This window comes from Poeciliopsis prolifica, unplaced genomic scaffold (assembly GCF_027474105.1).
Source record: "Poeciliopsis prolifica strain line A6 unplaced genomic scaffold, Auburn_PproV2 SCAFFOLD035, whole genome shotgun sequence".
Classification (NCBI taxonomy): Eukaryota; Metazoa; Chordata; class Actinopteri; order Cyprinodontiformes; family Poeciliidae; genus Poeciliopsis; species Poeciliopsis prolifica.
This window is the reverse complement of record NW_026562410.1, coordinates 157,534-170,317: the sequence shown is the minus strand read 5'-3', so window position 1 is coordinate 170,317 and position 12,784 is coordinate 157,534. Positions and strand designations below refer to the sequence as shown.

Below are 12,784 nucleotides of genomic sequence, written 5' to 3'. Positions count from 1 at the left end.
AGTTCTTTGTTATCAGGTCAGATAAATTAACTGGAAATCTACTATTAGTGTCTGTAAAGTTGGAAAAGTCTCTATAGATGACTCCCATTAGATCATCAAGTCAGCGGATGACTAAGAAAAACCTACAGAGCCCTTCAAGAGCTTGGTGTCAAAATAAATTCAGAGATGCAACAACATTTGGGTTACTGGAGCTGGAAAAGGTAAAATAAGATTTTGGGAAATGTTTCAATCAAAACATTTGACTTTAGGATTCAAGTACATGTCTGCGCTAAATTATTCATACCCCTAGCAGATTTATGATCCAACAGGGTAATAATAATAGTAATCATAAGATTTTGGAGCAGTAGCAAGAGGAATCTGACTTGAACCAGATGGAGAATCTGAGGAGGAAGCAAAAGATAATGGAGCTGGCAAAAATGTCTGTCAACCTCAAAGACAAATTACCAAAATACAAGTTGAACCATGAAAAGGCTAGTCAAAAATGACAAAAAGGATTTAATTGATTCTTACTGTTTGTCAAAAAAATAAATAAAAATTCTGTAATTATTGAGAATATAAGCATTTGTCATCATTAAAGTTTTATTTTTATATCTGTGAAATGTAAAAAAAATAAAATAAAAAAATGTAACAGGAAAATTATTTCTCCTTTTGGAAACAATTTTCCTTTTGCAATGTTATATTATCTTTTGACTAATACTTGTCTCATATCCGAATCAGAAACTAACTTCTTTTTGATGTACTTATAGTAATGTCTGTTTTACCAACAAATATTTTCTTAAATTCAGATATTAATCAGAGATTTGTTTATCCGGCTCATGTCGGCAATTTCAAAATGCACATTTAGATAATTCTGAATATTCTTTCTCCTTGTATTTCTTCGAGTACGTTCTTAAGTTGACATCCAGCTCAAAATATTATTTGTTTTAATTGAAATACAAGATTTTGTTGAGAGAAGATGACTTTCATGGTTTTGCTGTAGTTGTTTGTTTAGAGGTCGTTCATTGTTGGAATAATATTTTATCCCCTTGAATCTGGATTATAATAGGAGATTAAAAAGGTATCTATCATTGTAAAACCTATTGCATCAAGTCAAAGGCTTGACTTGCATCAAGCCCTTGGTCCCCAAATGCTTTCCACAGTAAGGATTTGGGGACCAAAGAGAGGAAAGACCTGACCTCCAGCAGAACCAGACTTAGCATGAGCCACCCTCTGACATGTCTGCCTGGGCATGGAGGACATTTTTCTGATTTCTGATTTTATTTTGGCACCTGCTCTGTAAAATATTTTATTTATTTGTTTACCTTTTTACAAAAGGAAGCCAAGCACAAATTTGAAAAATTGAAAATGAGTTTGTATGTATTTGTGCATCAAACCCCATAACATCTGTAAAATATCAGTTAAAATTATACACCCGACAGAAAATAGCTCACCCTTCTGTGAGCTATTAAGTACATTGAACTAACCTTTAGCGCTGCAAATGAACATAACTCAAAAGGGACAAGGTAGCATTTTTAGACAATGTCCTTCAGGGAAATGTAGGGTTTTGTTTCAATGTGCCCTTTAATGTCAGCTGGTTGACCTATATTTGTATAAGAACTGCCAGATGAGTTAGCTTCTCACCATTATCATATATTGGAACGTGAAAGCTGTGCACACTGACACAGTTCAGAGTGCTGCAGAGCAGATTAGTCCTTTCAGTCTAAACATGAAAGGGGTTTTGTCTCATACGATGGAAGATATTTTGTCATGATCAGTGCTGGTTGTATCGTTTCTACATATTGACTGCATTTGGTTACCTGCTTGTCTTGCTCTTAAAAAAAAAAAAAAAAGAAAAAAGAAAAAGTAACCATGCTTTGAGAACAATACTTTGCTGCACATTTGACGTTATCCTTTATCTATCTAAAAATTGTTTGACCAGGAGTCCATCTTGAGACGAGCTCATCTCGTTTTCAAGAATGCCCTGGCCGACGAGTAGGCACCAGGTAAACTTCTTATTCTGATTCCAGTATTTGGACAGGGCCAGACTTAACACATTCAGCCTTGCTAAATAAATCCAGTCTGAAAATTAACAGATTGACTTGTTGCTGAAGGTCACATTACCTGTTTAATTTCTGCATCTTTAACACATAACTCAAGTTACCCACACAAAAACTCTTTACATTCTGATGGACACATTAAAATGTCAACAACTGAGACAATCAAAGAAACAAAGAGATCTCATCCAGTTCCACATGCCATTTTTATTTGTAAACTAATCCTCAATGAAAAATCACACGATTTATGGTTAGCTGTGATTGTTAAACACTCCAATTCTGTATGAATCCTTTCCTGAAAGTGCATTCACAAAAACCATACCTCAAATTAGTAAGAGTTTTACTAATGCACCACCACATACAGTTCACTGTACATTCAAGATCCCATTTCATTATTTATTCATGTTTTCACCCGGCAAAAAAGTTTGTTTCTGATTGTCTGACTTGAATTGTCTGTTCTGTCTTGTGTAAAAAAAAACAAAAAAAAAACGAGGAATATATCTAAAGCGGGTGTGGGTCATGCTGGTCCTTGAACACACTTGATAAAGCAAAAAAAAAATTGCAGGTTTTTCAATTTGAACTCAAAGTGTTGGAGCTGGACCACATCTATAATGTGCAGGCACAAGTCCAAGTATTTTAAGTTCCCACCTCCTCTGTAATAGACATACAGATTACTGTGTACCGTAAACGTCTTACCTTAAACTGAACTGAACTAAAGTTATCTAAGACGTGGTTTGCAGTAATTATGTAATCATTAAAACTAATAAAGAAGCAAATTGGGGAACTTGTACAACACATTTAACCCTTACATTCACTAAATGTAGTCTAAAACCACCACAAGTTACAAAAAGCTAACACTACTGTGTCCAAAGTTTTCAGGGTTTTTTTTTTTTTCTTCTTTCCCTGAGACCTGTAAATATAAATCAGCTTTAATGGGACCTTCACAGATGTGCAAGTTCCACTTGTCATGTGCATGGCTGCACCTCTCTACTATCGCAGATGTTGCCTCTCTAACTGTGCGGCGATAACAGCAGGCTGGTCCCTCCTCTTTAGCCTGGAGGATTCAGCATCCAGAGTTTCCAAAAAATAGGACATTTTCAATTGCAGCATTTCAGACTTTTCCAGTGTACAGTTAGTCTGTCTGAAATGAGGTGCAGCCAAAAGAAAATGGAGTGAGTTTCCTGATTTTATGTCAGCCTCCCCATGTGTAGATGGAGGAACCAAAATTGTGACTGATGCTTTCAGAGCATAATGTAACTTTCACCACACAATTTATAGTCATTTTCATGCATTACATTTTATGTTAGTATGTAAATTCCTGCAAAGGAACACTAATGTTTAAATCCACAGACAATAGTGACCAATTTTCAAGATTTTACATGCACACATACACATTCACACTCTGATGGTGGCAATCTTCAGAATAGTAACCACAGCTGCAAGCCTGCCATGCACCAGCGCCGCCAGGCCCTCTGACCACCACCAGCAGGCAAAGCCAGTGGACAGAATAACTGAGACAAAACAGAACGGGGATTCGAACCGGCCCACCGATTACGGGACAAACTCCTGTCCCGTAACGACCATCACCATCACCCATTTGAATGATTAGCAATGTCAGCATTATCTGTAAACAGTGGTCTCTAGAACGTAGACTGCTACCCCAATGTACAATTTGCAAGTTTGTTGTAATTTGATCACACATCCTGGTATTTGATAAAGTTTGCTCACAGTGAGGGTTCACTGGTTCAATAAAACATGCCTAACACAGGAATAAATTGGTATCCTGTTGTAGCTTTTTGTACACCAAAAACTTGGGTACAGAAAGATTACTGATATATTGTGAAATTGTAAAGGAGAAAAAGATAAACTGAAGTTTAGCATTTTAGTGCATGAAAAACTATATTTTTAAACTGTTCACAAATACAAACAATAGTCTTTCTCTGTTATTAAATACTTATTTATACACTGTAGAGTATTAGATCATTAAGCTGTACAACAGAGTCAGAATAGTACAGTCAGTCGCCAGATTTCATTCTGCTCATCAGCAGATTTCTTATTCCACATTTAAATATCACCATAATGTAAGATGGTGATATTTCACATTTTGAATGGTTACTATTTCAGCGTTGTACAAAACTGAGTGCTTCTAAAATTTAATCACATTTTCCCACATTGTTTCAGTCAAGATTGGAAATGTGTTGTATTTACTTTATACGTGTTTGACTAGTGTGTTGCTAAGTCTTTTAAATATTTCTAATATTTAAAGAATAGATGCGGAATAGCTATGTCTTAATAGAGTCAAAAGCAGTGTTTATGATTTTTACTTGGTTTTCTTATCAACATCTTATGTTTTTAACAGTAGTAGTGAGTAGGAACATTTCCTGATATGCAGAAGTGTTATGCAAAGTTATAGATACAAAATTGTAACAATAATTCAATTCATAAAAAGCTTTTGATGTATAATTCAATATCAATTGTACCTGCAGGTTTTCTTTTTCATAAATATTGCATTACTTGTAATAGTCCAAGCTTTCCTACTTTTACATCTGTAGTCTCTTGTATTTTTTGCAAAATTATTTGAATGCAAATGATGTTTTTCTTTGAAATATGGTTTTGCTTAGACATTTCACCTTTAGGTGATTAATAAAGTAGACAAGACATCCAGTAAAGATAGATGACTGAGGAACCAACAACAACATTAAGGAAATTAATAGATAAGAGAGTAGGCACATTGCACTGCAGAGCAAATGTACAATTAGTAAATGTTAATGGTGACATTTTATTACAGATTTAAAGTGTTTATTTTTATTTTTATTTTTATTTTATGTCAATGAAATTAAATATCTTTTTTTCTGAATTAAAATGGATCCCTGTTTGAATGTGTTTCAGACAAAACAGCTCTTAAAAAGATGAATAAATGTATTTTCATTCTAATCTACAGCATTTGACCCTTTCACCTTTAAAATTGCCATGTAAGCCATCTTGTATGTTGACAGTAGATTAACAGTCAGCCTGTGGTGTTTGTTTTAGCTCTTTATTACCCGACCTCGTAGTAATCGTTGCAATCCTAGTGATCCACTTCAAACTGAGTGCAGGATTCTGAAAATGAAATCCTCCAAAAGGGACCTCAGTCTATTTTCAGCAGCTACAGCTGTAAAGCAATTTCTTATAGCTGAATGCATGGCTTACCAGCAGTCTTGAGTGCAGCAAATGTGGCTAAACAGTAAACTATGTGAAGAGATTCTTCACTCTCAAGGACAGGATTTAATGATTGATTGAATGAAGTGAAAGCCTTCACCATGCTGAACGCCCTCTCTGTCTTCTTTACTGACAATGCTTCATGGCCTGTCAATACAGAAGGACAACAATAATTACGGGAAACACGTCCTCTAAGAACAGTCAGACATAGTCAGTCAGGGTAAACATGCTAAACATATTTTTATTGTGAAATCTGGTCATTTTGAGATACATTTAATGTCTTTAGGAGCTCATCTCTAGAAGCAAGAAGAGGTTGACATCTAATGAGTAATGAGTCCCATTTATTTTCATAGCTCAACCATTTTGACAGACTGGGAAAACAATTTCTGTGTCCTTTTAGAACACACAATAATCTCCAGGAATTATCAGTTCCCTTGGTTTCATCCATTTCACTGTTTTAATGCACCCAGTTGTTTTAGTTTTCTTTTTCTTTTCTTTCTTTTTTTAATTGCTGTGTATATGAGAAAGTTTAAAATACAAGCGAACATAGAGAAGCCTCTGCCTTATTTGCCATTTTTCTGTAGCTTAGATAAACCTTAAAAGTGTGTATTATAAATGCTTCAGATACTATTGTTTAAATTATTTTGATTGGTGAAATCAGCAATTTACCATTGGATCAATGTATGAATGTAGTCCTAAACCGGTTGGATTTTCTAAAGATTTAAGCATCATTAGGATGCTATTTAAACTAAACATTAAACATTTAAGACTTTTTAGACACTGCTAGTTTTACCAATAAAGGGAGTTCTTCTTAAATGATAAAACAACATTGGTTCTAATACCAAACCCTAAATTTTATTTCTAACTTTTCTGTTATTACCATTTAACTCTACACCAAAAAAAAACTGTTGAAATAGTTAACTTGACATATTGTGTTATAAATTAAATTCCATTACTAAACAATAAATGTACAATTATCAAAGACTGAGATAACAGAATGTTTCCTTGTGCTAAATAGTAGTGGTTATTCTAGAAGTCCCTGTGATGTGGTTTAGCTAAATTCTCATTGTAATTCAAAAGATTTCATTTAATTCTCAGAACTTAGATTTTCTGTTTTCTGTCTTTATAAAGTGTCCAGTATTGTGGCGTGTGGGTACAAATCATCCGTAACTCCTGTGTTTTGACCTCACCACCCTCATAGTCTGTCATCATGTCGCACCTTCAGTAATCTTTGTCTCTTATATGTCCTTTTATTTCTCAGACTTTCTATCTTCTCATAGTCATAACTGTCAAAAAGTCTTTCAGTTTTTTTAATGTAGCAGGCCTTAGTGGGTCTATAAAGATGCAGCTTCTGAGCCAAAATTTATACTTTTTTTTTCTTTTTTTGCTAAAACATTGGACTTCGTAAGAGGCTAAAAATTGAAGGTTGGTATGCTTTGGTGTGACTGAAGCATACACGCTGCATCTTTGTCACCCAGAGTTCTGCTTTTCTCTTATGTATCCAAAGTTCTCCATTGCTGTATGTGGTGACTCTTCTGATTGCACTCCAACAGGGAAGAAGAACTCATTGCTGCTGCAGAAGTTCCAGAAGGATCTGAACGCCGGCGTGTTCAACACACAGGAGAACGAGATATTGAAGCAGATTATCCGTCAGGACAGAGAGATGGTGATGATGGTGGACCGCAAGCAGTCAGTTTCCGGGATGAACTCGACTCCAATGTCAGGAAACTCCATTATTAACTCACCAGCCCAGCCGCCATATTCCACTGCCTTTGGCGCCGCTCAGCTACAGCAGTCCTCTGTACCCATGACCTATAGTGCTTCAGCTATTGCCAATGCCTCAGTTGCTCGCATGCTGCCAGTCGCTGCTGCTGCCGCCGCTGCGGCGCAGGGGGGATTCCCTGTATCCAGTCTTTCCCAGGTTAACCTGAATTCCTCTTCACAGACAGCACTGCAGCAGGGAGCGATCATGTCACCCTGCTCCTTCACGGCAGCCATGTGCAGCCCACCCGTTCAGACCCCGCTGGCTAGCCGAAGCTTCCAGTATGGCTCACCAACAGCTTCCCAGCTGTCGCTTATCCAGCAGCCCATTGGTCCACCTCCTCTACCCACGCAACAACAGCAGCTCGGTCAACAGCCGGCTGCTTCGACTGCCGCTGCAGCCTCAGCAGCACAGCAGCAGGTCCCTTCACCTCAGCGGGGCGACATCCACAAGAGCACGCAGGCTCTCCAGTCTGGCAGCTTGAGTCGAGATGTTCGACATCTGTCGGCCTCCCAACCATCACTGCCACATGACACGTCTCTGGGGCCCAGAGCTCATCCAGCTTCTGGGGAGTCTTTGACCTCCATGGTGCCACCGACAGCAGCAGCCATCCAAGGAATAAGTCTACAAGGTGGCATTCGCACTACAGTGCCCCAGCGGGTCAGTCTGTTCCGCCAGATGTCGTCGGGAGCTTTGCCCCCGGTGCGTTCAGCCGCTTCGGCAGCGGCTGCGGTGGCAGCGGCGTCGTCATCATCCTCGACCCAACACAGGGAATCCCCTGGATCTAGAAGAGATTCTGTCCTCAGCAGTACAGAGACTGAGCAAGACAAAATGCGTTTCGCATCAAATTTATGATTCCATACATCTTTCTTTTCTTTTTTTCTTTTTTTTTTTTTTTTATCTTAAATGTGTTTCAATTCATCTTCAGGATGGGTATAGAACAAAAGAGGCAAAAACAAGGAATTTCTGAATTTATTTGTTTCTCTCCAACTTTCCTCTAAAGTAACCTCATACAAATCTTATATGTATATAAGCCCTTGTATAATATTTTAGACATTTTTGTCTCCCTAAACTTAAGAATGTATATTATACAGATACACATGAATGGATGTTTGAGAGTGTGGATGTGTGCAGGTGCAAGTGGGTCAAATCTAACTACAATATTGGCAAAGGCAATTTAAAGCTGTAGTATAAAAATGAGTCTTCCTTTCTAAGAAATATATGAAATGATACATCATGTATGACTTTTTGAAATTACTTTTATTTGAGTTTTTTTCTGTCATTTTGCTTTCTTTTCTAACTGGAATGCAATACGGATTTTGTTCTTAACCTGATGAAAAGAAAAAATGTTTTCTCCTGTTAAGCAGCTTTAGGCATCACTGTGCAATTATTAATGCAATTATCCCTGACAAAGAAATTCTAAAAGCACATACTTATGATAAAAAAAAAATCTCCTAATAATTTACTGAGCCCTTGCTTGAGTGATCAGAATAAATACTGTAACTGTGTAATAAGTTGCTCCCAGAGATGAGAATACAGTCTTCTGAGCTGTTATATCCCCAAGGCAGCCTCACATTCAAACCATGACAGTGTTATGGGTCCAAAGGGAATAGGTAATAGAAATGCTGCTTTCTCTGTTTATTTCTTTGGTGAAGCAAGAGCGTGGAGATGGATATGGATCATCTTGTTTGGTTTTTTTTGTTTGTTTTGCTTTGTTTTTTTTTTGTTTTTGTTTTCTATTTTTGATTTCAGATGATTGAGATCTTACATAATGTTGCTTAAAAAAATTCTGTGTATATTTATAATATTTATAAACTAAAGATTATCACCATTATGCAATAGACTGTGACATAACAAATACCTATATGTGTACTGTAAATAGTTTTGTAGATCTAGGATTTACAGATACTGTGTTGTGCATTCTCTATCATAACAATGTCTTACTTCTATCATCTATACGCAACAGAGGTTAAGTGACAAAATACGTATGTTTCATAAGAGATGAGCAAACCTTAATGCAAAAACTAGCAGAACTCGAGGCAGAGAACTGAAGGCTTGAAGGACATTTATGACTCCCTCTCTCTTCTCTGGATGTTTGCTGTATTTAGGTCTAGCATCACATATGGTTTTGGATCAGTTGAGTCCACACAGCATATAATTTAAAGAACTTGATTTTTGTCTTTCAATCCAAAGTGGATTAGTTTTTCCCATTATCCCAATTTCAGTTTTAAACTCACATTGCTGACTCATATTTATTCAAGGCCAGAAATACTATTTCTATTCTTACGTATTGTAGCTTTTGAAAAATTATTTAAATTGCCCCCTGTTTGTGAACCGGATCAAATATACTCCAATGTCGCCATTGATTTATTTAACACTACAATGTTAGACGTTTGAATTGGAATACTGAGTTTTCTATTTGACACTTCCTTTGTTTATGCTAACTATATAGCAGGCAAAGGGTTGATCTCAAGTAAACAAGTGTTTTCTTTAGTGTGATCTGTAAGTAGAAAAACATCCCACTCACATTCACATAGTTATGCAGCACAATTTTACCTTTTGACATTTTCTTTTTAATTTCATTCCTCTGTAAAAGATTTAGAGATGCTAAGATTTACCCAATAACCACAGTATGGTTCCTTTTTGTCTCTTTCCCTTCAGAAACGTTGAGCTGCAAAATTAGGAAATATCTGCAAGCGCCGTATGTCGTTAAGATGAGATACTTAATTGTTTTAACGAGAAAAGTGTTGTATCTCGTTAAAATGACAAATTTTCTCATTAAATGAGATATAGAAAAACATTCCTCTTGCTTATTACGACTTCTTGAAAAGGCAAATGAAGCTCCCACTGACTCTCCGTCTTCTCTCTCAGTTTCTTGTATTAGCACTCAAACATCCTGTAATTTACTGTTATGGCTGTACTCATTTAAATGAGGATATATTTAGGTTTTAATTGAATATGAATCTCATTTTGAGTTATAAATTTCAACCAAACCAAGTTTCACATTATAACAAAGAGACTGGCAGTTAAATTGTTCTATTTTTTCTTACACAACTATGTTAGACAAAGTTTGGTTTGAATTGTTCTATTCTTGTACCAGCAATACTTGATTTAAAGAAAAAAACCATCAGTTTTAAGTGTGCGTAACAATTTTACTATTTTAAAATTATTTTTTCAAAATCTGAATGTTGAATTCAGGGGAACAAGCGGTCCATAACGCTAAGGTAAAAGGTTATCTTACGTGAGAATCTTGCTGTTATGAACAAAGTATTTCACAGGACCTACGATAAGTATCCAGCATAATTTTACCACCTCCACTTTTCTTACTACATTGTGTGAAAAAGGTCATTGTTTAAATCAAAATGGTGGCAAGTGAAGAATAATGAAAATTACAATAAACTGGAACGTTCCTACTAAATGACTGAAAACAGAGCAATAAACCAACTGTAAAGACCAGAGTTTATCATATGCAAATTATGATGTGATATTTCACCAGCAGACTGACTTTTATGGTTTTTAATAATCGTATTTGAGGTGCGTAACATGACATAACTTGCTATGATTCTCTTCCAAGAAAAGGAAAATTATCAACTGACTGCACTTCGGATAAGAGTGATGCAAGTTTTTCAAATCAAAACTATATTTTGTAAGAGTTTGACATTTCCTAGTCTATGTGTGGCGGTGTGAGCTGTCAGGCTGAATACTCTACATAACTCCATGAAACACTCTGTGCATACAGCCATGTCCAAACACACACAACCAGCAGAAGAAAGAGGAGAAGTAAAGTCGAGAGCTGAAAAGAAAAAGTAGGCAATATTAGAGAGTTTTGGTACTGTAACATTGGTGTATTTTAATTAAAGCATATCACAGACTCTTTATGAAGACCTCAGGACATTGTATCAATGGGTAAACAGGGGCCGATCAAGAGTGGATGGTAAACAAAAGCTGCTTTGCATTAAGGTTTCTGTCTCATGTAAATCCATCGTGTGGGCTTAGGTACTCTAAACTGACCCGGAGATTGAGGCACGAAAGTATAAAGTTAAGCAAGAATAACACACTACTATATGAAGACCCAAATAAAAGCAGCTGTCGTCACTGCTTGCAGGTCCATTCCGTGCACATACAAAAGGTTGCACATTGCGCTCAAGGCCTTACTGCTTCCTCATTAATCAAATGTGACAAATTCTCAGTCAGTTTTGATTCAGAACTGCTGCTTTCATGGCACCAAATATCTCATCAGTTCACAGTGACTAAGCCCGTTGAGATACTGTTTTAAAAGATTAAAAGTCTTCACCCCAGACTGTGTCGATAGTTCACTAATACAGTCAACCCACCACCGTCATGGAAGCATGCGTTGTCACAAATAACTTAAATAGAAACTATCTCGAAAATGTTGACGTTAAATGTTAATGTTAGATTCTCTTTTGTTCACTGTCCTTCTGCCTAGATGTTATCTGTGTGTTGAAACACAAGCATTGACTTTTTTTGCATTGACGGTCTGAAGTATTTGTGCCTAAAACTATCGCCATGTTCCATCCTTTTTGTTGCGGGCCTGAGCCCGCCGCACACTAGCGTCACTTCTGCACACGGCTGCGCGTTCACTCTTACTATACTCTGTGTGTGTTCTGTGTCTCAGTGTTTTTAGACAAGAAAGGAAATAACAATAATGATGGCCAAATGTCTCAATGTGTGCAGCTGGAGTCTTCACTTACCGTAAAAACTGCTGGAGGCGGGTCTTTTTTTTTTTTTTTCCAAAACTCTCCACTTAAATAGAAACGTTATGAGGTAATGTACAGATAAAAGAAGAAGTGCAATCTTTAGACTTGCAGATGTATCACAGACTTGAGACATTGTATAAATTTGGAGCACCTTTAGACCTTTCTTTGTAGCTAGCCACTGATGTAAAAGATTTGAGTATTGATGCGTGAGAAGAAACTGGCCAAAGCAAAACATTCAAAGTCTTTGTCTTTGTTTTTAAATTGCACTTTCTGACTTAATAATGGAAAAATAGGGATTCTTTCAGCGAGGTTAGGTGCTGGATGAGATAGAAAAGGGAGCGATATCCCTGAGAATTTGTGCTGCCCTCATCTTGTTTGAGTTTCTAAACGGGAGCGGGTGGGGAGGTGTTCTATTTGCAATGGAGAGCGCTTAATCGCGAATATGCCATAGTGTATAGGAACTAGTCCACAGTCGAGATGGATTGCAGCACTGTTGGTTTGTGCTGTTTTTGATACTTGCCTTTGGAGGGAGAGCTTCCCGACTATGTGCTTTTTTTTCCACTAAACAAATCGCTACTAACTAGCATACCGGAACGGGCATTATCAGTGACGTATAACACAAAATAACGAGCTTACACATTAGGAATTTAGAGACTGTCAACAAACCAGCACGTATATTATTTATGTATATTTCTTTTTTGTGGGTTTGTTGGTGTTTTGGGGGGCAGGGATGGAGCAAGATGCAAAAACAACTGATAACATTCATGTAGGATGAACCAGATTTTTCTTTGGTTTTGATGATCACAGGTTTCATTATGTTTACCGATAATGTGAGTTGTGCAACCCCGGCTCACATGGTCACTGTTCAGCTTATTCAGATAATCCGAGGCTTAAAGAAAACAAACTGTCTGGTGGTTGCTTATAACAGAAGAAAGAAGGATAAATGTAAACTTTCTTACGATAATATGCAGACAAACAGTGTTTGTCAAAAACTCTTTTTGATTTTTTTTTTCATTTATTTTGTTTGTAAATAATAAACCTTGAAAATATAGAAAATAAACGACATATTGTCA

General features: G+C 36.7%; 1 protein-coding gene across 1 annotated transcript in view; it reads left to right on the top strand.

The window, feature by feature from the left end:
* LOC129374219 (potassium/sodium hyperpolarization-activated cyclic nucleotide-gated channel 1) overlaps positions 1-12,784 on the top strand; it is a 70,649-nt gene extending 57,865 nt beyond the window's left edge. The window contains exon 8 of the mRNA XM_055052508.1: positions 6,785-12,784. Within this exon, the coding sequence (XP_054908483.1) occupies positions 6,785-7,848 (1,064 nt within the window). The 3' untranslated portion in view covers positions 7,849-12,784. The remainder of the gene's footprint in view (positions 1-6,784) is intronic.